Consider the following 26,540-nt stretch of genomic DNA (forward strand, 5'->3'; position numbering starts at 1 on the left):
TACCCATGCCAGGATTTTGTGCCCCATAAGACACAGGCAAACTGGAGCCTCTGAGAGCTCAGGGGCCAGTTTTCCCTCTGCACAACATTGATATAAATGTGGCCAAAAGGAAAAAAACAACTATTAGATCCTCAAATCCAAAGGAGATAGCCCTGCACTGCACTGCTGTAACTGAGAACAGCAATTTGGTCTCACCATAAAGAAAATACCAGCTCCACCAAGTTTGGCTGCTGCCTCCTTCCCTGCAAGCAGCAAACCTTCCTGGGAGAGGAGCAGGGTCCAGCCCCATGCGTATTTGTGTGTTATTTTCCTTGACAGCTGTGGTGCATAGTGGTAAGTGCATGTTTAATTCATTCACAATTTATGGTGTAATGAGAACAATGAATGTGTCTGAGGGAATAATTGCTTCACGGCGGGGATGCTGGAGAGTTCAAGTTGGTTGGCACCTGGACTTTGAATCAGGGCTGGCGGGGATTGGCTCCGCCAGCCCCACAATAGCAGGGATAACAAAGCCGTGGGGATGGGGAGGGGGTTCAAAGTTGCCCTGTGCTGCCTGGGAGAGCTGCGAGAGCCTTTGCTGGGACAGCAGTGGCTGGATCCAAGCCCCGTTCGACCCGTCTGGCCCCACTTACTGGGTATCCAGTGAGGGTGGCTGATGTGGTAGCTGGCTTTTCCCAACCTGTATTTTCAAGCAAGTTTTGCTGTGTTGCAAATCCATGCCCCTTGAAAAATCAAGGTCTTAGCCTCCTCATCTCCTTCTAAGACCTCTTCACTGCCTGGTGCTGGCTGCATCTACCAAACCTCTCCTTTTGTTGGGGGTGCAGAGAGGGGGTTGACCCTTTCCAGTGTCCTCAGCAGCCACATGGAGTTTCAGAGGCCTCAGAGGTCAAGAGCATCCGTATAGAGGGCTCAGGAGCTCCGAGCGTCTCCCAGCTGTCCCCACAGCAGCTGTGCTTGCAGCCCCCAAACAAAGCTCATTAGGGGGCTTGTTAGGATGCTCAGGGGCTGCTCTGTGCTGTCCTGGAGGAGCCCTGAAATGAAACCACCTCGAGAAGGCTGTGTTGAGAAGACATCGCGCTTGGCTTCGTGTGCCAATGCCTGGTTGCTCATCAGGCTCAGAGCAGATAAATGGTGTTATCTGTCATGGGCTTTTTCCTGCAGTGGCTGAGCAGGGCCAGATTTAGAGTTGACAATAAAGAGATGCCGACAAAGGGTTGCTCAAGCCTTGGCCCATGCAGTGCAAGATCTACTGCAGCCCTCTCAGCAGCTCCTGCCTCTTGGCACCCAGTGGAAGCACGGATCCGATTTCTCAAACAGACACGTCAAAGCCTGAGCAACAAATCTTCCCTGCCACAAATCCTCCCCGAGGAGATCATCTATCAAGATGGGGCTCTTGGACCCAGCATCGCAAGTCTGAGGGAAGCAGGCTTGTAAAGCAGTGCGAGCCCCTCGGATAGAAGGTGCCATGTAACCACAGAGGCTGTTGTTCATTATTACACCGTTATATTGGGGAGCTATAGACCATCAGCACTCAAGCTTTTCCATACATGGACTGCAGGGGATGGAGCTGGGTCCCCATTCTCCTTCTCCATATGGGAAAGCTCTGCATTGGGGATGGGCTTGCCTTGGACATCTTTCACAGATGCTGAGCCGAGAGCCCTGTTACACATTAACCCCCATGCAGGGCTCTATGAAATCTTTTGAACACGTATGTAACACTCGGTAGTAAATAGAGCCTGCTTTTAGCTGGGGTAACATCTGGGTATGAGCAGATGTGGGCTGAGCTGACAAGCAAGCCACTGCAGGGCATTCCTTAGGGACTGAAGGCATTTTTAAAGTGTTTAAATGGTTTAGGTGCATAAATTCAAAGCTGTCACTTGACTTAGGAGCCTAATTCAGATTGAAAAGATCAAGATTTTAGGCTCTTATGTTCCCTTGAAAGTATTCCACCTGTCTACACCATAGCAATAGCCAGTTAGGAGTGGGAGAGAGACTATAGGTGCAGACAGGCACATGAATTTGTAGTCCTGACAGAGAACCGTGTTTTATCCCATCTAGTCTGAGGTTAAACACAACGTTCTGTCAAGCCACATACAGAGGAAAACATGGTTTGGCAGCAGCGTCTTGCATAACCACGGCTGAACATGGCATTACCTCTGCGCACGATTTGCATCGCGGGGAGCGGCTGCCAGTTTTACTTTCATCTGTGTCTTAGGAACATCGAGGAAGCAGCGTTGCTGTAAATACATCAGCCTCACGTCCTCCCTGCAATGCTCTGTCTCATCACTGTGTTCTCTGGGGCTATAGCTGCTCAGTGTAAACCCCGATACCTCCCTGCCTTGGGAGGACAAATAACAGACACTAAGACACCCCACCAGGATGTGGCCTTTGTCTCTCCATAGGCAAGAACAGGTTAAAACCAAAGGTGACCGCAGATTTAAAAGGTGAACTTGGCTGGGGTGCAATGCCCCTGCTCCATCCCTTCCCAAAGGCCAGCTGTGGCCTGAGCCCCCCGAAAGTCCCATCCCAAAGGAGGATCCAGACTGACTCCCAAGCCCAATCTCCTCCAGTCTTCCAACAGAATAAATACCGCCCTGTATCCCAGGTCAGAGTACAAATAAAAGCATCCATAATTGCACATCGTTAATTACTGAGGGTGTTTGGGTTTCTTGGAGAACATCAGGTTGTGAAGAGCCTCAATCAAAGAGCCCTTAGGGCATTCAAATCAAGGCAAGCATCAAACCCCAGAGCTGTTTTGAAAACACAGCTTCAAAGGAACACTGAGAAGGGGAAAGGCTTTAACCTGCCTGCCCAGTAAACAACACGCCCTGGAAGGGCTCCTCACCACAAAGCAAGGGCAAAGGCTGCGACCTCAGGGGTACAAACATCTGCAGGAGCCTCCAGGGACTCCCAGGACAAATAAAGAGGGTGATTTCAGGCACCTTTAACCATAGCCTTCACCCCAACACTGGCAGTAGCCATCACACCAGGCAAGTGAGGGAGATGTTTCCTCCACTGTATTTGCTTTGGTGCTCTCCCAAGCCAGTCTTTTGTGCCCGTTCAGTGTAGATCTGAGCCTGTACTTGCATGGGATGCATTTTACAGAGCTGGTTTTCACCAGTTTAGAAACTATTAGAAGAAAAGTCAACTTTGTCAATAAAATACGATTGATAACTGCAGCCTCTGAACATACTTTTAGCTAGACCAAACCAATGCATACCATGTAATTATGCTCTTATAGCAACAGAACAGTATTGCAGGCGAGTAAAGTGTGCAGAGGGAGTGAAAGCAGCAAAAAGTAGAATTAAAAACATAATCATCACAAATTAAAAAGAAAAGGTAAATATACACAATTACTGACCTATGCCCCAAGTTTAATTCCAAATGGGATAAAAGACTGATGTTCAATAAAGACAGATTTAAGTGAATGTGTTATAATTAGAATCACAGAATTAAATTCAGTCTATTTAATAATGTCCTATTGAATTAACTGGGTATTATTTTCCCGACACCTTAGAGAAAATTATGATGAGTGAAACCAGGAAATCACAACCTGTTGCAATTGTGAGATTGAGGGAACTTGGTCTGTTCTGCTTAAAAAGATTTAATCAGAAGGGATCTGATCACAGTCGGTAAGAACGCAGAAGAGGATTCAACAATATTGGGAAGTAGTTCTTTTTCTAATAGAGATGGTTTATTTCAGCCAAACCCACTAGATTTGAAGCAGAAAATGAATTCGGGGATGTTTCAGGAGTGGTGGCCCTAGGCCACTCCTAAGTCCATTTTGGTCTTTAGATCTCTAAACGCAAGTTTCTAAGCACCCATGCAGCTATTTCATTCATATGAGTATATATAAGTTTACTTAGAAATGGTCATCATATGAAAAAGAGAAACAAAAGTCTGTAGATCCAGAGAGCTGCACACATCGATCAGAAAGCTTCTAAGCAGTCACATGAATTTAGAAACACTTTCAGCTTAAGCGTAGCATTTCCCACTCTCTTCCTTACAGTGACTATCTGGCCAAACCCCAGCATCTTCTGTAACAACAGCGCTTGCAGGCAAAGGACTATCAGTCCCTCCTTCCCCAGGCACCTCCCATGCTGCTCTATAGGTTTAATATAACCACAGCCACCAGTTCCAAAACCCCACATGTATGCTGCAGAGGCAATTCCTCTGCAAAGATAGAATGAAGCAAATCAATACAGTTTAGCATTGCCTGGAGAGAAAATACCAACTCCCACTAGATATATAGGGAGGAACAGCCTACAGCCCTTACTAGATTCATCAGAAAGGTAAAATAACTCGATTCCACCAACACATTACCATGTCCTACTGAAACACAAACCCACTCCACACAGAATGCTGCCTCTACCATTATAAAACCCCATTAACTTACTGCAGTGTAAGATGTTCCATTGTTCTGTGCAGACAAGATGCTCGCATGATCCTTTCTACAGCAAAGCTGGAGATGCTGATGCAGAGGGCTGAATGCAAAGCTCATGGAGTGCTGAAGGTAAAGATGTGGTTGGACTCAATAATTTTAACAATCTTTCCCAACCTAAATAATTCTATATGCAGAATTCAGCTCCTTAGAGAAGGACTAGCCTTAGCTCTGAGGAAGACATGTGGCAGCATAAACCAGCTCAGGTATAAACTGCACTAAAGGCAGAAGCTACTCATCAAACCCAGCTGTGAGCCCAAAACCCCCAGAAGGTTTATTAGCACACCCAGGCATGGGGATAGGCCTGGAGTTAAGTGCAGGGTTAAGGTTAAGTGTTTGCACATGTGCTTCATTGAAGTGGGGCCAAAGCTTCAGGTGGGATGTGCCCTGCAGGGAAACTGACTGGTTTGTCCTCCTGCTTTTTGTCTACAATCTGGTAGGTCCTTATTGTTTTGCACTTGTTCAGATGCTGCCACAAACAGCATTAAAAATGGAAGATGTTTCTCAAATTATTTCAAGTGCAAACCACTTGATTTTGTGTTATTTCCACTTAGAGTTGAAATAACACAATATGAGTGTGGATAAATTCACACCACCTGCTTTGAGGACTTCCAGAAATGTTTCCATAACCACCTTTGACTGGCGTGCTCACACTGCTCTGTAAGAGGGGGACAAACCAACACACCATGAGCTTCTCAGCAGAAGTCACTGACAATTCCAGCTGTAATATTCAGCTCTATTAGAAGCAGTAATTAACGGTAAATGGAGTTGTTGAATGTTTGCTCTGGACCTGGATGAGGCCTGGATTCCCAGTGGCCAAATCATGCGCTAAACAGGTTCCTGGTGCTATAATGCACCATGGGCTCCATAAAAAGTGCTTGGGGAACTCATCCTTTCTAGTGCTCAGAGCACCCTACAGTAAGCATTTTGCTGCAATACTCAGCTACACACTATGGAGGATTTGAATTTCATACAGTGCCAGCCTGGAATTTACAGTATGTTTCAGGTATCTGAATGCCCAAGGGGCTTTATGTTATACCCAGTGTTACCAGTCCTGTGCCATGGTATGCAGCTCCTGCCTCCCAGTGCCAGTTCTCCATCCCTTCACTGACTACTGTGCTTTCCTCCACCAGGAACCTGGGACAAGTGACATTCCATCTGTTACAGGCCAGGGAAGATGAGGAAGAGGGGAGGAAGAGCTGATTAAAATCAGAGTTTTCATTCAGAGTTTTCATTGTAGATTCGAATCTATACTGAAATTAGTCACCCAATGAGCTCATCCAAGAGGGATGAACAAACAAGAAGATGACAAGCAAGTGTCGATAAGTCTCGGCAGATGTAACATTATTCCTGAGCACAATTAAACACAGCCTTACAAACACCCAGGCTCTGACTGTTCATAAAGTCCATATGGAGTCATTAGCCTTCTTAGGTCTCTTTCTCCACCACCCTTAGATGCAGAATGAGAGCCTGACTGTGTAAAAACATACTGAGATTTAGGTGGGCTCTGAATTTAAAGAGAAAGTGCCATTTCTGAGGAATTCCCTTCTAAAAATGCTTGTTCTGGAAGTCACCAGTGAATCCACAGCCACTGCAGACAAACTTCCTCAAGTTAATCATGCTAACAGCTGAGTCTGTTCTACAGCTAATGGTGGAGGTCTATATCAGTATTGAGTCTTACCGGGTAGGTGCTACCTCTCAGGAGACATGTATTGTCAGCTAAACCTCATCAAACATGACCTGCACCTTCCAGGAGTTCTCAGCATTGATCCTCTGTGAAGAGACAAGGATGGTATTACCGGGGTTTCAGCTCAGGATCACTCTGAAAGACAGATTTCTTATAGATTCTAGGTAGAATTTTAATAAATAGTTGAGGCCTTTCTGGGCAAAACTGGACAAAGTGAACATCAGCATTAGTTTAGCTTAAATAAGAACACCAACAGAATTAGGACCCACAACCTTCTTTTGAAATGATGGACAAATCTGCCCAGTATTAAACTTTGATACCAGGTTTCAAATGGGAAAAGAACAAGATTCCTGAAGTATAAATCTGGTGAATAGATGTTATGAAGTTGGAAGTATTGTGCTGTAACTTAACTGCCCAGCTGAGATAAAGGTATTCCTTTATTTTGCTCCCTCTACAAATACATATTTCCTTGTTTTCAATCCTAAGTGCTGAGACTAAGTGTGATAGATACATGTGCTGACATAATACAGGTTCATGGGATAAAGGCTGCATCAGCAGAGGTCAGGGGCTGCAAACAAGGGCATGACACAACATCTCCACTCTGTTCTTTCCCACGTTTGTCTGTCAGTGAAGGAGAGATCGTCTTGTGGTAGCAAATGGTAAATAAGGGATATTTTGTCCAGGAACTTGCCTTATTTACATTATTACAAATGTCAGATAACACGAACGGGAGCTGCGTAATTCCTATGGCAAAGTGGTACAAGCTGCTCCCAAACGCAGCGCACTCCCTGTCCTTCTCTCACACACGACACATTTTTGCAGGATCAGATGCTTATTCAGTCCATTCAATGCTTTTTCACACCAAACGACATCTAATTTAGGGAGGAAAAGTGTTATTTAATTATCTTTTTTTGGTTTGAGTTGACCAATGCACATCTTCCACTGGCTCCATCAAAGGAGCCACCAGTCCCAGAGCACATCGAACTTTAAGTGGGCTGTAGTGGGCAGACTTAAAATTGATCATGCGTTTTAGTTTCAGTAACTTGCAATTTCTGTACCCTTTGACAGCACACTTTAAAGAACAAGTCTTCTTTAATGACAAAGGCTTAAAAGAAATGACCTTTCTGAGCAAAATATCAAAGCTTAGAAAAGATAGTTCCTTGGAAAAAAAAGTCTGAATTAAAGTGACCTTGTGTTCTGAAACTTTTTCATGCAATATCTGACGCCTTTTCCTTTGTACCCTCAGAACAAGACCAAGTATAATTTAGTAGCGTGGTGCCTCCAGTACATTCTGTGATTTGGGAAGGACTTGCAGTGCATTGAGATAATTAAAGGAAATAAATCAGATCCCATGTACACTCTCCATCAAGACTCTCATGGCTAGAATCAAAGCTGTGGTGGTTTTCAGGAAATTCAATAAAACCCTGCAAGATATTCTAGTGATTGCAAATATTCTCCTCTGGTGACAATAAAATCTCTTCCTCTGCAGCAAAATCATCTCTTGGTTTGAAAGCACCGTCAGCAGAGATTTGGGCAAGTACCAGGAGTATCTGCTGTCACCAGCACAATTAAAGCACTGTTGCAGCAGAAAGCAGAGGGCTGGCAGGAGGAGGGAGGTTGTATCCCTTTTCTTCCAAGTGCACCAGAAACGAGCATATTCGTTGCGTGTAACACAAGAACTGTGAGTGGCACTAAACTAATGTGTCACCTTGCTAAGGGTCACCCCCCTTGGCACCGGTGACAAACGTTATGATGATGCCTTTTTTCTTACGGGGTTTTACAGAGAGTGAAACAGAGTAAAATCAGTAAAATAAGTAAATAAAACATACAAATAAAGCTGTAACCATACGCAAGATGTTTTCACCAGAGCTTGTTTTGTGGACAGTGAAGCCAGCTACTAGCCACTGGCAATTCTTTACCTAGCAGGGTAAAAGAGAGATAAAGAGCAGGTAATACGTACAAAAGCATTTCTAATCCTGCCATTTGGACACTACTTGGTACAAAAATGATCAAATAAGTGTTAATAACTATGAGAGAACTCCAACCAACCTTGAGTCTAAGTTCTTATCAGGTTTACAAGCACCTCCAAAATGGTTCTCATGCTGTATTTGATGTAGGAGAGAGTTTTCCAGTTTAAAAACTGATTGACCAACACATCTACTTTTCTCAAACTGCATCAGCAACCCAATTCCATCAAACATAAGGAAATTCAGGCCTGAACTGAAGTAGCTAGAAGAGGGTCCATGTCTTTCTGTATGGATGTACCCAACTTGCCACTTTTGAAAGCACCATAACGACCCAGACATCATGCAAACACACAAGCAGAACAGCAGAATCAAAAATGCCTCATTTCCTTCATGCATGAGAAGAGAGATTTCACTGTTCCCATGTCTATTAGGACACAGGCAATAACCACTGGGTAAATCCCAGCATGAGCTCTTGGTGCTCTTCCCAAAGAACTCAACCATCACTGCCCTGCACATCTTTGAGTAGAATCATAGAATCATTGAATCATTGAATGGTTTGGGTTGGAAGGGACCTTAAAACTCATCTAGTTCCAAGCCCCTGCCAGGGACAGGAGCACCTCCCACTAGAGCAGGTTGCTTCAAGCCCCGTCCAACCTGGCCTTGATGCTTTTGTTGAAAGTCAAAAGAATGGATACTGAGGCAATCTGCAATAAGAGAATTAAAGTCTTGTCATTCTCCTCATTTTTCATCATCATATAACTTTCAATGCTGTATAAGTTTAATGTTTAAGAACTACTATAGACAAAAGTGACGTGAAGAAGCTTATGGTCTTTGTACAACCACTCAAATCCATTTCATTTTACTGATCACAATGAACTAAATACACCCTGACAATGTCCTCCTACGAAAACTCCCCGTTGCCCCAGGTGAGTCTTTGTGGCACCTGCCACAGCACCTCCTCACTTATCAGAGCCATGACAACCCCTTATCTATAATGAGAAGAATCACTTGTTGATTCCAGGAAAGTGGAAAACCTGCCCAGGCCAGACCAGGCTGACAATCAGCAAAGCTGAAGCCTGTGTTTGGCAAGGAGCTACCTGCTGGTGCTGTCAGGCAGAGGGGTGGATGGCGCTCAGCCTGCCAAAGCCTCTCCTCATTGATCTCCATGCCAGGTGGGATAAGAACGCAGCTGGAGAGCTGGGACTCGGGATAGCCACATCCAGCCGCAGGCACACCAGGCCCCTCTGAATCCCATGGGGATCACTGTGCCACTGGGGCAAGGGAGGAGAGGTGCCTGTTCCCATCAGCAGTGAGACCCTCTGGGTCTCAGGGCCACGGCTGGACTCGGAAGACAGGAATTTCTGGCCTCTCACAAGCACTCAGACCATTAACTGTGCCGGCAGGATGGTGCCTAGGGAAGAAAAAGGCTATTCTTGTATTCGGCATATCTAAATTTACACATTACAAATGTACTAATGTACACCCTGGTGTATGGATGGCCAAGAGATAAGGAAGCCTTCCTATGCCTGGGAGGCAGAGCCAGCTACGAGGACGATTCCTTGTCCGGATCCTTCAGCTTTCCACTGCTGCTCAAAGCTCATCCCTGCAAACCAAACCTGCTTACATTTACCAGGATCACCCAAGAGAGAGCCTGCAAAACCAAGGCTGAATCAATTATGACTCTTTTTCAATAACAGCCCATAACTGTGTTATCAGTAAATGACAAAGAGCTTTCCCCATGACCAGCATATGCAACCCCAGCCAGAGATATAACTGGCAATGGTGGCTGCATTTGTCCTCGTGGTGTTTTTATTCTCGATCCAATCCTTTTCCTTGAAACACAGCATAAAAACATCTCCTCAGTTCACAAAGCCATAAAAAACCCGTGGCTGCTGAGGTGAGTGAGATGCCCAAGCAGGACAATAATGTCAAAACAAAATAGTACAAAATAATAATATTTTAATATTATGTAAACACATGGACACAAAACAATGTCAAAATATGTTAAAATATCTGGGACAATAGTAACAGAAAATGGGATTTTCTTCATGTATAACAGTGAAAAGAATGGTACTGGGAAGTAATAGCAAAACTATTAGTAAAGGAAACTCTAAGGGCTCAGTAAGCAAGCTCAGCATGGAGTCAAACACAGTACATTGAAAGCATACGTCTGTAATAAGATAATGATAAAAATAATGGAAGGAAGATCCAACTAAAAACATGCTGGCACAAGCAATGAATGTGTTTTCATGAACTTCATTTTATGTGCTAACAAAATAGCCACTGATCTTTGCATTTGAATTTACAAGAGCCAAATCTTCAAACCTATTCAAAGCAGTCCATTTGGCAACCGAAGAAATCCAACAGCTCCAGCAGCTACCTGAAAACCAAGAGAATCTCATTAGTTATATCTTACTATTTTAACTATAAAAACACAACAGGGTTTGGTCCAGCAGTGGGGCTGCACGTGGCCCCACTGCTGTCGGGTGTTCAGAAGCACGCAGGGAGCTGCATCAAATCTGCAGCCACAGGCATGCATATGTGTTAAAGCAGCAAAAAGCAGTTCTTCAGTGAGTGAGAGTCAAGTAAACGGTAACACAGAATGTAATATGAATGTACACTTGGAGAAAAGATCTGGTCAGGAAGGTGATTTTCGTGACCAGAAGCAGCACAAAAGTTTCTCCAAGTCTCCAAGCAAACGCCACAACAGCCCCACTGGGAGAGGAGCTGCTGTGTGCTGTGCTGGCTCCATCCCTGCTTCCCCTCCACCAGGACATTGTGGCCTGATCTGCTCTAATGTTACATGATTATTCACCTTTTTAAACAGCTATTTTCCTGACTGAGAAGACACTGATTCAGAATAAGCTGAAGACAAAACGCATCCCCAGGTAATGCTGCTGATGCTGAAGGAAAGAGTCTAGAGATGCATTGCCGCTTCAGATTTATCTGACAAAGTTACCTACACTGGACATATTACCAAGAATCTCTGATATTTTCAGTTTCTAATTAGCTTTAGCTAATTCTCATTAACAAATAGTTCAGGACTAATGCTTTCAGACAACTTTCACACTGCTAACGTTTTTACAAAGGTTTAAGTATCTTACAAATCCTTACACTAGTTTTTCAAGCACACACTCTTCTTTGCAAGAAACCCTTATGTGAGCTATGAAAGTCTCATCAAAGTCTATAAATACAAAAAAGATGGAGTGGCTTTCCTAGGAAGTTTCCTTTTACTCACCTCTCCATGTGAATCACTTACTCTAAAGGCACAGCCAGGCTTTTTATTGCTGCAGCACTCACCATAATTTATATTGGAGGGTGTAAACGGCTGAAAAAAAGCTCAGGCTCATGAAGATCCGGTACTTTGAAGATGTGATCTGTAATATTATGCATTGCATCATTGTTTTCTATCTTGAAAGGAGGTGGCATCACTGCCGAGCTGCAGCTGTGCACTGAGCCACTGTCTCATCATGAATGTCGAGGCAAAGCCCAGACTTGTAATGCACCTGCAAGTTCTCTAATCTTGCTCTAATAGTACTGACTAAGCAGTGGGAAAGGTCTTAGACGCTTGTTTACTGAAAATAAGGATCTTTTAAAGCTGCAACTGTATTTGAGTGTTTTAATTAAGCCGTAAAACTTCAATAACTGGGATCCACAGGTGTGAAATGGTACAAATTGATCAAAGATAATCATGTACCTCCTGGCCTGGTAGACGTTCAGCTCTTCCTGGAGGACACAGACTCTTTTCTGCAGAATATTTACCTGTAAAATACAACCCCCATGAAAATGATGGACAAAATTTGGGCTCATTTCATAAAAGGTGTTTTTCTGGTCTATCCTGCCGAAATAAAAAGCAATTCAGCCGCAAACTAGAATTCATGCTTGGTAGAAGACTGTTAGTATGGCTTCCCTGGCCCTGCTCCAGCTGCACGCTACCTACTCCTTTAGAAACAGAGGCAAAACAATTTTTAAACTCAGCTGGTGGTGCCATATGGGTTATACAAGGGTTTGGGAACTCCACTTCTACTGTCAACTCGTGTATGATGCCTGTGCTCTGATCTCTGTGCTTTTGCTCTTGTGACGAAGGTGCTCACCTGGACTTCAAGTGTATGAGAATGAATGTTTATTAATACACTGAGACCCCTCCTGGAGGACTCACCTGGAGCAGACAATTGGGCAGCGTGCTTTATATTTAGCAATGGTGTTAGAACACTTTGCCCAAGCCACAAGTATTTTCTTCTTTATTTTTATCACTGCTCAGTGTTTTCACCCAGCCCATCCTCTTCATCCTCCTCCAACAATAAATAATCCTGACAGGTGCAGAGATTCCACTGCCCTTCTTGTCTGCTGTTTTCAAACTGGAATTCCAACTATTTTCAAAGACCGGGACACCTGTGCTTCAGTACAAGCCCTGCTCACTGAGTGGTCCGCGCCGACAGCATCCCACTGGAAATACAGCCAGCAGCAATGTGTTTCTGGGATAGCACCCAGGTTTTCGTGTGTGTAGTTACTTCTACTCTTTTGAAATGCTGCTCCTGCTTACAGAGGCCCTGCAGGTGGGTATCAGATTCTCCTGTTTTTTCTTTCTAACTCATTAAAAGGTGTGGTATTCCTGCATTGGCTCCGGAGTAACGCTTCCTACCAGACAGTGCTAATAGACAACCACACTTTAAAAACAGCTTTCTACTATCAACTGGAAATAGATCTCCCCAGTAGATCCTTAACTCCTTATTTCCCACAACCATTTAAATGAGAATGATTTCCATTAGGTATCCCTTGATATGTAAGCAGAGGGTTTACAACCACAGTGTTGAAGTTGTGTCACTACCAGCACACAGGAATATGGACGTTTCCCCTATGAATATTTCCTACTTCTATTAAAGGCACAGGGGAAGTGTCCCATGGATAGAAAAAAACCCTACAGAATAACCCTTATGTGCTGTAAAGAAAAATTATAGGGGGAAACCCCCCAAATACAATAAATTCCCAACCATCTCCATGGAGAGAGATTGCGTAAGAAAGAGAAATGGAGTTTGTGGATGAGTAATTTGTTGAAGAATGGTTCTGACAGTTGGTATAAGGCGTGTGCTGGTACCTATCCTGTGTCTTCAGGGCTTTCCCTCTTCCCAGCGCTCATGGCAAGCTCTGAGTCACCTGCACTGCCCTGTCTTCCTCTCACTTCTTCCCTCCAGCCCAGGACAGATCCCAGTCCTTCCCAGCACATTTAAATGCACAGTCCTGCCCTTGGCCATATGCGAACACTGACACTGTTTTCTTTGGGTTACTGTTATTCCACACCTATGATCACCTCTTTTTGTAGCTATTTACCCTTCCTCACGTGAGTTCAGGCAATGATGACATTTTGTTTTCTTCCAACTCCCTATATACAGAATAGGAAGCACAAATAACTTCTGCAGGAACCATGAACAAGAAAAACACCCAGTTCATTAGTAGCTCCCTATTCAGAATGACATATTGGTATTTTCTATTTAAAAGTCTGTTTCATAGAAATAATATTGATTCTGCATTATTCTAGATGAGCTAGTGCTTTAAATATTGAAGACAAAGCATTACAGAAGGTTATTAGAGCCTCTTTAGACAGGAAAATGTAGAAATAACACACTGATTATTTGGACTAGTATCTTAAATGCTATATCCCATTTTCTTTATTATATAGGCTGGAAAGAAAAGAAAATTATTTCCAATTCTCTTCTACACCCTTTACATGCAACCTTTAAACGATTCCTTCAGGAGAAACCGGGTAAGGAAGATGAGAGATAACCGTGTGCTCTATTTGAAAGGTTGAGAAAAAATCCTGATACTGAACACAGCATAATTTCTCCTTTCAACTGCCAACGGAAGCAAAATCTGGGATCAAAAGATACAATGTGGTAGCTCTCAAGGTGAGGAGATTGGAGGAGAAAAGCCTTGTGAGAGATGACTGAGAAGCATGTGAGTGCTGCCATGATTTGGGTTTGAGACTTATTCAGTATTTTTGGCTAAGTTTTAGACAGTCAGAATTTCTTGTCTAGACAAGATGGTTTTTATCCAATTCAAAAAGTTAAAGATGAATAATAAGAATTTACCTGAGATTTCAAAGATACAATGGTGTCTTCAAGTTCCTGTCTCAAAGTTGCTGGCATCAGGCCTTTGAGTGTGGCTTCATATTCTTGTCGTATATGGGTCATCTGTAACAGAACAAAAATACATTTATATATAGATGGCTACTCTTGGAAGCTGCTTCTTTTGCCCAAATTGGGGTCCAAATAAACACAGAACTGTGGTGTCAATGGAAAAGGAAGGAGAGAGAAGAAAGATAAGCAAAAACATGTAAAAAGCAAATGAGGTTAAAAAGAAGAAGGGAAAAAGAAAACACTAAGAATAAAGAATATATGGAAAGGAGGAAGAAATAATGAAAAGGAAACAGGCATTTGCTGGGACATGGGCAGAAGAAGCAATAATCATTCCTAAATCTATCTCAACAGAGCATTTATATAGACATATACTTTGCAACTGATAATCAGTTTTCTTTTTGTCTTTGGTGGCATCTGAACCAGGTCACTAGAACAATATTTGCCCCTTACTGCCTCAGACAAGGTGAGTTACTGTTTCCCAAGATCTGTTTACAACATTTCTCATCTTGTAGGTGCTTTTAAGAACTTTTTATTCATCATGCAACTATTTTGCATTGCATGTTGTGTCTTTCTCGACTTCACTGAGGCTAAAGGACTTTAACAACTAGGTTTGAGACATGTCACGATATCAGATGTTCATACCAAAATGGTTACTCTCTAAAGGAGGACATTTTAGTCTATAACTGTATTCAACAGATGCTGAGTAAACAGTACAGTTACAAAGCAAAGGTATATGAGGGGAGATTAGCTGGAAGGATTGTGCTTTATATCTCTCTCATGTGGTTGTATTTGCTGAACCTTGACCCAGGAAAAGCTTTATTACTTGGTTGAATCAGTGCCTCCCATCTGTACTTAACTTCCAATAGGATTAACCTCTTAATTCAAATTAAACAAGTACTCAGGTGTTTTTCTGGCCCAGCAGCTGAACATGTAAATAAAGGATAAAAGAGATTCAATATCAGATTAACTTATAAACTATCTTTAAACTTTCAAACTGAATCTATTTTTCCAACGGTTTACACGCCAACGCCATTTTGTGCTTATTTTGTTTTAGTTACCAAATTGCTTAAATCTACCATTGCAACCACAAATCAAACCTCAGCCCTCCAGCTGAAGAAGCCACGAGTTCCAGCTTCCAGCTCCCAGCTCGCAAGGAGCGCACGCGCTGAGACACGTGAGAACCGCACAGCAAGTTCAGCGTGAGACGTGCCAAGTACCAGCCCATGGTAAAAAGCAGGTTGTGCCAATTATGCATAACACAATTATCAATACAAAAGGAATAAAACAATCTGATGAAACTTTAGGAAAGGTCTATGAGTCATTCCGACAGGCAGCACAAATCTCCACATCTCTATGCAAATAGGCAATTAGAGGCTTTCCTTGTGAACTGCAAGTGAGTGTTGCCACTATGTAAATCTATAGAAAAAAAAAGAGATGGTGAGACAGGAAACCTTGTTTGAACTCTGCCTGTATAGAAGCTTGTGATCAGAATTTATGGTTTTGAAAGTTACTCCAATAAATTCACGCTACCATTTCTATAAAGGCTCACAAAGTTATGCATAGGTGCTTTGCCAGGATAAATATTTTCTGAGCCAACAGCTCATTTGGGTGGGGACCTTGATAGAACAGAAACGTATATTTCAGTTAATTCAACACATTACATTTGCTTTTGGTGAGATGGGAGCAGAAAGAGGCAGCTAGAAAAGCAAAATGCCTCTATTTCCCACATTGTGAATACTAAAGATTTATTTCATGAGCAAGAGGATCTGTATGATCACTTTGGCGATATGTTGGGGTGACCCAACCAGCACAGAAACTCTCCCTCACTTGCACGCAAGAGATGTGGATGTCAGGCGCTGAGCCTGGGCTCTGATATAACTCCCTACACCACAACCTAGCCATGCCTATAGAGCATCGGGGACTGATGCCAGCTTCCTCAGGTGCCAGGCACACAGCAAGAGCCCCTTACTCCAATTTTACCTAGAGGAAAGTCAAGCAAGTTTAATTCTAAGTACATGCAGCACAAACTTTACTACAGCTCTGTGACTGAAATAATACAGTTCTAATTGTGCATCAATCTTTTTTCAACCAGGTCACTGGTTTTAACAGTTTAATCTGCAAGTGTCCTCTAAACTCATGCTTCCATGACCATGTTCGCTGTTAACTCTGCAAAGCAGCAAGGGGATTATTCCCATTTGATAAAGGTGTTTCTCCGAAAGTCAGGAAGAAATACTGTGCTTTGAAGCACGTTACTGGCTCGACTGAAAATGGAGGAAGAGAATGAGAAACAAGCCCTGGTAGCTGAAGTGTTGCTTGGAGCCGATTTCTTCCTCTGTTTCACAGAGAAGACATGCACTTTGGGATACAAGTGCAATTTGTTTGCTTGCTAAGACAAACCACGTTACTTTCCACTGTGCTCACTAATCATTGGATCACAGTAAGATGAAAATAAGATCCCAGCTGTTTCCTGTCACATTATGATAAACAACATGCTGGTGGTTTTGGCTGAAGTTACTACCAAGGTTTATTGACCCAAGAGATTAAAATAGTGCATGGCAAAACCCTAAATCACTTCTTATAACTGAAAAATAATATATAGGGGGCTAATGTGTACTAACTTGAATGGGGAGTTTTTAACACTTATTTTTGACCAATGAAAGCTGGGTCTGCAGGGATTTCTCTCTATTTTTTTTTGGTGCCTTAAAGGCTTTTTTGTTCTTTCATAGCCTCAAGCTGCCTCCCTAGGATCCACAAATAGTGTGTCTCCTCTTGCACTCTTGAGAGACGTTGAAAATTGCCATTCTTCAGCCCTCAGGAGGGCTTTAGCCTGCTGGATGGGGATAGCTCTATTTCATTTACTGTTGCATTCGTTTTGCTTCGGTCCCAAGAAAGCTTCTCTTTTTATTTGAAAATCCATTTTGGTGAGTTGATTTAATCCAGGAACCCCCAGGAAGGTTTTTTATAGCTTTTAATATTAAGCTGCCACACTGCTCTTTGTTTACTCAGGTTGGTGGCTAACATATGAGGTTTAAAGTTTTACCATCAATCATCTTTGGTGTCAGTAGGAACAACTGAAAGCTGAGGCTGCGGCACATAGCTCATGTGTGCTTGGTCACACGATGGATTAGAGAAAACAAGAAGAGACAAATATTCACACAATTATAAGTGATGCAGAAAGGGAAGTTTCAACTCCACAGGCTACAATGAGAACTTGTCATAGTTGAGCACTGCCGGTTCTTGAAAGAGGTAAAAGTTGGTTTTTGATGCCCAGAAGAGAAACATTCAAACCTGAGCTTTCCAAACCAAGCAGTCAGGCCTGGTCTGATGCTTCTCAATAGCGCATGATGGGTTTCTTTACTACTCCAAGGAGTCTTCAGGTGGCACAATTCAGTTTTGCAGCTCTTTATCCTAAAAGAGGGGTGTTGTTGGGTTGAGTTTGAAGCAGATGGGAGCACAGGACTGACGGAACAAGTCCCATTGGCATCTAGCTCCACTGTAGTCACTCTCCTTTTTGAAAGAAATAACTTAAGCACATCCAGAAGAAATACAGTATCTTCAAGATGACCAGATGCATTTTAATCCATGTGCTGAGAACAGCCTTCCAGGCAGAGGATACTCTGCTTCTCTTCTGTGCACAGCCACAACCACACCATATCTTATTCAGCTTCCCAATAGCCAGCTCTCCCCTTCTTACTTGTGAGAGGTCTGTGATGCGGAGTTTATCATCCAACTAAACAAATGCAATCTTCTCCAGCTCTCCCAACTGTAATTTACTTTATTTGAACCAAAGGAAAATGCAAAAGTAACTCTGAAGTATCCATTGCCAAAGCAAATGAAGGGACCACAGAGGAGCTGTTCGAGTTCCTTTAGAAAACATAGATCTCATCTTGAAGGGCATGAAGTTAACATTTTATGTCAGATGAGAATCAAAAGGTGTTGTGTTTTTTTGGTATCTTAATTTCTGCCCGTTTATGATACGTATGAAGGATAGTAATTCCATGTGTGCCAGGAAATACGAGGATAGTGACCAAAAAGTGTAATTAGGATCATTTATTGTTATCAAATTTTCTCCGTGTTTCAGGGGGAGTGAGATAAGTAATAGCCTGACTCTCTCGAATCCTTTCCTCTACACAATGGTGTTATAAAGCTCTTGAAAAGAGAAATCTCTTTAAAAAGGTTATGCATCTGTTCTGCAATATGCATCTCTGAAAGCAGACATGAAAGATCTGCTGTAATAAATCTGAAGACAGGTTAGGGTACCAAAAAGGTAAAAATAACTCCTTCAGCCTTAGGCAAATCATTTAATCTCAGACTAAAGTCTCAGCCTTCTAAATGAGGATAATAACAATAACATTGCGTAGGTCAACTTCATTCAGGTGGTGTGAAGATTGCTGAAGCAATTTTCTGAGAGCACTTTGGAAAGGGCAAGCGAAGGACAAATTACTGCAGTGCCATCCCAATTAGAAAACCCCAATTAACAAAACCCAAAACCCCGAACAACAACGCAAAGAATGTCGGTGATTAATCACTGTTTGCTTGTGCTCTCCTTTGCAGCGATTCCTCCTTTGCTTCTCAGCATTTTCAACGTCAAAGTGAGCATAGCTGTAACCCCATAGAACTGCTCTGAGTCTCTATGGGCCCCTTCCTCCATCAGCCCAGGGGACACTTGGTCTATATCCAAGGAACCAAATCCATTGAGATCTGAATGTCCTTAAATTATGAGACTCTCAGGTTTCTGTTGTTGGAGCTTGAAATCTTCTGAAGCAACTTTTCCTAATGAAGAATCAACTGATGCATCCATTTTCTCAATGAAGATCTGAACACTTGTCTTTTCATGATATAATCAAATAGGAATATCCACTGCTTTTCGGTCCATATCCTGTCTTATTTCAGGCAGTGGGAATTTCTGTTCTGACTGTGCAATGCAGGTTGAAATATGGCTCATCCAGATTTAGAGAAACGGAATGCAACTTGATACAAATGTTCTCAAGTTCGTAAGAAAAGTAATGAACGCCATAAATCGCATGAATTTGGATCGAGCAATGGAGCAAGATCAGCTGAGTGAGTTATTTTGTCAAGTGTACACCATGTTGCTCTCCACTGAGGAAATACTGCTGGAGAACCTCCCCTGTTCTGATAGTTTCAATAAAACAGAAATTAGTGGCATAGCCACCCTCTTTGTTTCTCTGTCTTTAGCTAGTAAAGCATTTGAGCATCCAAAACATTTTTGCCTTTTTGTTTTACTAACGCACAGGGACCTCCAGTTACACAGAGCTGCTTGCTGCACACTGAGCTTTCTGCTCTAAGTTGTTTTTTTCCCCCCAAACCTGCATCCAAAAGCCCTTCTTGCTTCAGTGGCTTATATTTCGGTATCTTTCTTTTCTCTACCAAGATCTCCCACCTGGAAAACGCTCTGTTTGTAGTTAAGCAGTCTGAGCCTGTATCATTCATAGCTGCAAAGGAAGGGAAGGCAGGCAAAGAAAAAAAACACCAGTGGGCTGCATATGGCAAGAACAGCATTCTTGGGATTACATGAGCTGGAGAGGAATAAAAGCTTTCACTGTCAACACCATAGAACAACCAGGAATGCTGTGGCTAGAAAATTCACGCTGTTCTCTCAACCTCCCCCTCTCCAGGGCTTTGCTATTGTTCCAGCTGGGATTTGGAGGATCCCTGACTTCTTTTCCTCTCCTTCCAAATGACTCATCGCAGATTTGAGATTTGTCCCTGAGCCCTAGGTCCTTCAGTTCGTCAGTGTTGTCCTTTCATCAGCTGGAATGGTCACTGCTGCACTGTGAGGATCCTCTGCTCCATGGGGCGAAGGGGGCTCGGGGAGACAGCTCACACACCCTGACCTAGAGGAACAAAACCTAAACCAGGCCCACCACTAACCAGCGCTGCTGGGCCAAAGCTGAAAACACATGGTGCTCATTTCTGGCTCTGTTGATTCCTAAAACGCTATCAAGATATTTAAGCCTGAACTAAAGCTATAAGCATCTCTGACACCACCACTGGAATGTATTTCTGCATTTCGGTTTTACATTCCAGCATGTGTTACCTTCTATATAATCCTTTCCATCCTGGGGAGGTTCAGCAAGTCAAGGTTCCAGTGTGTGATACGCAAAGGTGCTGAGAGCTCGCTAATGGCAGTGAGAGCTGACAAGGCTCAGCAGCAGGATTAGGCTCAGCATTTTCACACTGACTGTGTGAACAAGCAAATCCTTGTAGATAATAATCAGAAGCTCCTTTTACTATCACCATTTCCCCTCTTTCAAGAACAAAAATCTAATCAGCATCTCAACTGGAAAACAAGCTGCCAGGAAAAGAAAGCCTCGCAGTTGGTAAGAGTCTGCTCTGCTTTGGACATGGGTGATGATGAGGTGCAGGAGGCAGCCATGGCTATGCTTCCTGAATGGACTTCTGGTGGATGGCATTTGGTGCTGATGAAATTGCAAACAAAGTAACACTTCGGAATTGAAATGATGTTAAAGATCACATAAAGTTGGTCTTTCTTCAGTCTTTTTAGCTCCATCCAAGCACCTCATCACCTAGAAAAAATGAATGGGACAGTTTCCTAATTGAGCTGGCATTGCTGAGAGCCCACACTGGAGATTAGATGTCTCTGCTCTTTGCTGTCATCCGAATGGCTCCTCCCTGCATTCCCATCTCTTCTTCTTTCTTAATTCCCTGCATTAAACACCAGCATCGCTGTCCCTTGCAGTCCTGCTTTAAACACTTCTGAAAGAACAAAATTCCCATAATAACACACAAGCAAACCACAGACACTCTAAAGTGATGTACTGCTCTCTTGAAAGATCTTTCTCATTCACTGCTACTTAAGACAAAGAGCTAGAAACTGACATTTTACAATACTCTCTAATTCCTGCATGCCAGCATATGCTTCTAGTCCTCTTTAGTTAAAAATTCCTTTTCCTTTTAGCTATTTATTCTGTAGTTTCTGGTTTAGAGTCTTTTTCCAGCTGGCCACTTCGTTCCAGTAATTCATTCTGTCCTATGAAGTAGGTATATATTTGTGTATTTTCCAGTTGTGCCTGATTACCGAAGCTAACATTTGATCACTTACTTCCACACATACATCAGCACCATCTTTCTCTTCTCCCTTTGACAGTTGCACAGTTGGTGAGAGCCTTCACTCCTGCAGTTCCTGCCATATGGAGCTCCTGAGAACTTTCAACTCCATTGATTTCCAGCTCCTTTCAAATCCCACCTGCAAATCTGTTTTCCTGTGCTTGAATCTCAGCTTCCATCTCCTTCTGCTAATCTGAAACTTCATGCTATACAGTATAATTTACTATCTTCGATTTAATTCTGCAGTCCTTTCATAGCAGGTTGTTAAAGAAAATGTTGTGCAACTGCAAAATGCCAAATGCAAAGTTATGATATAGTCTATCTCAGCCTTAATTAAAAATTGGAGGGGTAATTAATCAATATATCAATAGAATTGCATGTAATGGTAGACACTAACAAAAGTAAAAGTGGTATACTTTTAAAAGTGGAATAACCAAAAAAAAGTGGTCTCCAAGCAATGTCAGTAGTCATTTTATGGTACTGAAGTCAAGATTGCCATCCAGCTATATGGGCACCTCTATCCATGAAAGAACCAGAATCAATTTGATTCTTCCCCATCAGCCTCTATTGGGAAGTCTGAAAAGAGAATAACATGCTAAGAAGTGGCTGCTGTATACGCTGCACAGTGTGCTGCCACTCACATCACATTCTTCACTGCTTCTCCGTGGCTCTTCAACATCTTCTTTTCAATAAAAATATTTTCAACTTGAAATGTGTTCACCACAAGTATTTTGACAAGAAATCTTCTATTGTGCTGCCTGCAGCCGTGGAACCAGCAGATCTTCAGGTGCCAGCTTGTGGGGAGCTATGCCTGGCTGCTTGTCTCCCACATTTTGCACAATATATATGCATATATGAAATGCTTTCTGGGAGGAAAACAGCTGAAGTATATGGTACCCTCCTGAGCGAGCACCTGGGGTGTCGGCAGAGGGCTGGATGGACAGAAGGACCCTCCTTGGTTATGCAGAACTATGGAAAAACAACACTCTTCCAATACATCCTCTCCTGCGCTGGTCACATACAGGAACTGGTTTAAAGTGACAATATGGCTGTTCTCTCAAGTCCCAGTGGAAATTTACTCCAGCTCCTCAGTCCCCCACTGCAGCAGAGCCTGCTGAGCCCTGGTGCCAGCACAGCCTGCCCAAGGGGTTAATCGCCGGCTCCGCAGGCAGTGACAGTGCAGAGGCTGCTCTCTGTGAATCACTTCTGTGGTTAAGATCATTCAAATCTAGACTAAGCTTCCCATTTCTGTGGGAGCAGAATGGGTCTCTGGGGGGAGACTGCTGGAAGTGTTTCAGTGATGTGGGCTGAAACAACCAGAGCAAATGGCAGAGTATCACCACTAACTCCAGTGCGTGCTGACTGTTGTTTCCCAGTCTAAGTGTTCCTCGGCTCTGCAAAACAAAGGATGCCTAAATCCTCCTCACCTGCAGCTGGCCACAAAGCCAACTTCCATTTTTAAATACCTAATCTAGAGCTTATTAGCCTGATTTTGGAGAACTCTAACATGATCTGAGTAAGACAACCCTTTGAGAAAGCCTGGGAATTTGAGGCACTGCCTGGCTCTTGCAATCAGCCAGGGCACCTGTGCTAAAAGTCCTGGAACAGGAGGGAGGCTGGGTTTGCACCAAACACTTGCTCATGTGGAGGAAATTCAACTGCTTCCACATGATTTTTGCAAAGGATATATAGCAGGACAGGGTGATGGAAGTGAGGGCAAAGGTTTTCTGTGATTTTATCTGATTGCATTTAAAACTCTCATACCTTTAAAAATGAATCTGAAAAGAAATACAGAATCATAGAATAATAGAATCCCAGAGTGGTTTGGGTTGGAAGGGGCCTTAAAGCTCATCCAGTTCCAACCCCTGCCACAGGCAGGGACACCTTCCACTGGAGCAGGTTGCTTCATGCCCCATCCAACCTGGCCTTGAACACTGCCAGGGATGGGGCAGACACAGCTTCTCTGGGCACCCTGTGCCAGCGCCTCAGCACCCTCGCAGTAAATTTTTTCCTTATATTTAACCTAAATCTACCGTCTTTCACTTTAAAGCTCTTCCCCCTTGGACCAAAACCCCTAAAGTAAAGGGATACTATTACTCAAGCCTTCCAGCCATCGTTGTATTAAGAACTACTTGGGACCCACACCCTGGACACAGGCATAGGTTGCTCATCTCTGTCTCACGAAGCCTTGCTCAGAGCTCCACAGATCTGCAGGCAGTGGCACTATTCCCATCGAGCAGAAGGTGTGGCAACTGTTAGAAGCTCTCTGTGCTGCACAGCAACTGAAATTTCAGAGCGATGCATCACAGCGCTCGTCTGAGAACAAATATATTTAGTTGGCATGGAAACAGTAAGTTAGGCTGGATGCGGTAAATATCCAGCAGTCATAAAAAATTGAGCAAGTCAGAATAATAAACATTAAGCACACAAACTCACTGAATGCTTTTGAATCGCAGCTCTTTTACAATTATCACTCCCGTTTGCATTTGAACATGAGTGAAAGCCACTTAACAAACTAAGCTGCTCCATTTTATCCCAAACAGTTCTACAACATCCTTATTCAGATAACTCCTTTCTCCCATTTTTACAAGGGAGATAACTCGCTTATATTCTGATAACTCCCTGTTTAAGGAAAAGAAGAAATTAAAGGGTTGGAAATCCACATTGGTATTCTCCTTCATTTCCGCAGTAATATTCATGCATTGAACATAATTGATTTTCTGTCTTCAGAGAATCTCTCTCCTTTAAGACTCTATTTGCGACTTGACTGCTTGGAGGAGTACTCCTATGGTATGAGTATCTATGGTGTTGCTACTTCAGTTGTGTGCGAACAGCAGGATCTTTCTCTCCTCTATTAATCCCAATCAGAAATTTTACATCATACTCAATCCATCTCTATAGTTAAAAACATTAGAACAAGTAAGGAAAAAACTAGGGTCTTCTGAAAAGCTTCTTGCGTGTAATTCTCAAAAGAGAGATTTCTGGAGCTTTTCAGTGTACAGCACTGGGGTGACTACCCCTATGAAAGGAATCTGAAATAAAAAGAGGTATTCTAAAGAAATCTAGGTAATAAAGCAAAAAGATCACTACCATGAAGTTTTGTAGAGGCCCCAGTTCAGCAGAATTTGTTGCCCATGGCTCAGTTCCGCCATTCATTAGGGCACATGCTTAAGTGGTGGGTGATGTGTGTCATTTTTAATTGCACCTTCACAGGATGTACATACAGTCTGCCGCAGGAACAATGCAGATTTTTTACCTATGACTGACGACTGCACAAAGCCGCGTGACTCAAGAAAGAGAAATGGTTTTAGTACAATGAAAGCACCTTCTATCAGAACTCTTGCCTTTGATCTAGGTATGTATCAGAGACAAGCAAGTGATACAGTACAAGAGTATAACGATGCAGGAACAGAACCTAAATGGGATTAGTTGATGGGAAGGTGGTTCCCAGAGTTTCAAAATACTGAGATTTAAGAAACTTCAAGCATTGCTTTGCAAGGAAGAGGTTTGGACACACCCGAATTTCCTAAGAACCTTCCCAGACTGCTTTTACTGTCATGGAGCTATATATATATATATAAAACATATATATAAACCCCTATATATTAAGTGTGAGTTACACTGAATTTACTGCTAGTTTGCACTTTCCATGAATACAATTACGTATGTTTCAAGAAGGTGGACATCTGATTTTTGAAGGAAACATCCAGCATTTTGACATGAAGGAAAATGATACAGTTCTGAGACTCCAATCTAGAAGTGTAGCATTACTGAACACATGGACCATTGTCCTGGACAACCGCATTTAGCAGAGACAGGACAAGCTTTATGGAAAAGATAACATTATTTAAGGTCAGTCATAGTGGGAGAAGTTTGCAGGCACTTTTGACAAATGTACATTCATTTGGATTGGAACTCATCATTCAGATAACGCTGCCAGACTGATGAAACAACACAGATACAACATGATTGCATCTGCTCACACTGTAAAGAGGACCGAGAGAGTAAACAGGAGTAAACACAAGTTCATGCAAGAACATGAAGTACTGGAATGAAAAAGCTCCATAAAAACAACAGCGCCACACTCGCCTCTAGACAGCTCAGGGCTTGCCATCAGACTCCTTCTAACATATTTCTCCCCTCTTCTTTACAGCATAGTTTGTCTCTCTGGATAATTCTACTAAAGAAAGGTTAACTCTGTGCAATCACTAGAGGGTTATTGTAACAAAGAGTTAAGCTTTGTGGATCTGTCAGTCACTCTTTGAGACTCAAGAGTTATAAGGACATTGCACTGAAAAAAAGACAAACATGGAGCACTAAGATACCACCCAACAAGCCATAACGAGAAACAGCTTCTTACTTTTAATTAAAAGCACAACAAAATGTTTTTTCATGTCTCATTCATTTGTTTGTTGTTGTTACAGAATCAAAACACAAGATTTTTCCTTTTAATGAAAACCAGAAACCGTTTAACCCTCTCTCCCCCTTATTTATAGACACGGAAAAGCTCAGAGGAGTGGCCTTTGTAATAGCCCCAGCACAGATTTTGATGTTTTATGCAATTCTGATCCAGACAATATTTGGTAGAAACAGAAAGCAAGCTCTCAGTCACAGGCTTAAATATTTCAACTCCCTGATGGGCTGACAAGTCGTTAGCTACTGTTAATACTTGATGAACATGTTTACAGGTAGGCTGGCCAAGACATAACAACTGGAAATATGTCAGAGCTGTCATTTTCCGATTTTTCTTTTGGAGAGATAAGCATAACTGATGAATTAATCAGGCCCACAGAAGACACACAAACAAATTGCAACATATTTGTCTGCAAAATAGACCAAAGCCCCCTAAACAAAAACATCCTCAATAGCTCCAGCTTAGGAAAGTCCCAACAGATGAATGGGAGAGACAAGACTGTTGACAAACATAGATATGAGCGTTACCTTAAGTCTGCTAAACATCCACCTTGCAGGAAAAGCTCTAAGCTGGACCATGCAGTGCCATTTAAATAACATTTCTGTTCTCTTTATACTGGGGAATGGACCAGCTGAGGCAGTCCTTCAGTAATTTAGTGTGGGCAGGATAGTCCTGTAGGTTGTTTTGGACTGTGCTCAGAGAAAACCTTCAAGGCAGAAAGCAGGGACCATCCTGCATGTCCAACCTTCTACCTCTGTATTTCACAAGTCATTTTTTGTTTCTTCTTCTGGATACTTTCTCAAAATGG

The 26,540-nt window shown here is 42.7% G+C and overlaps 1 protein-coding gene across 6 annotated transcripts in view; it reads right to left on the minus strand.

Annotated features, from left to right (window-relative positions):
- The window catches only part of CEP112 (centrosomal protein 112), a 185,042-nt gene that overhangs the window by 16,215 nt on the left and 142,287 nt on the right, over nucleotides 1–26,540 (minus strand). For 3 of the 6 annotated variants that reach the window (XM_062612575.1, XM_062612574.1, XM_062612572.1), the window contains 3 exons: nucleotides 14,182–14,283; nucleotides 11,793–11,857; nucleotides 10,038–10,475 (listed from right to left, as the gene is read on the minus strand). In XM_062612575.1, the coding sequence (XP_062468559.1) occupies nucleotides 10,472–10,475; nucleotides 11,793–11,857; nucleotides 14,182–14,283 (171 nt within the window). In that variant the 3' untranslated portion in view covers nucleotides 10,038–10,471. Of the gene's footprint in view, nucleotides 1–9,487; nucleotides 9,507–10,037; nucleotides 10,476–11,792; nucleotides 11,858–14,181; nucleotides 14,284–23,519; nucleotides 23,635–26,540 lie in introns of those variants that run through there. The other 3 variants (XR_009963571.1, XR_009963570.1, XM_062612573.1) reach the window with 3 other exon arrangements.

Source organism: Pezoporus occidentalis, unplaced genomic scaffold (assembly GCF_034315485.1).
Source record: "Pezoporus occidentalis ecotype Australia unplaced genomic scaffold, CSIRO_AGI_Poc_V1 ctg160, whole genome shotgun sequence".
Classification (NCBI taxonomy): Eukaryota; Metazoa; Chordata; class Aves; order Psittaciformes; family Psittacidae; genus Pezoporus; species Pezoporus occidentalis.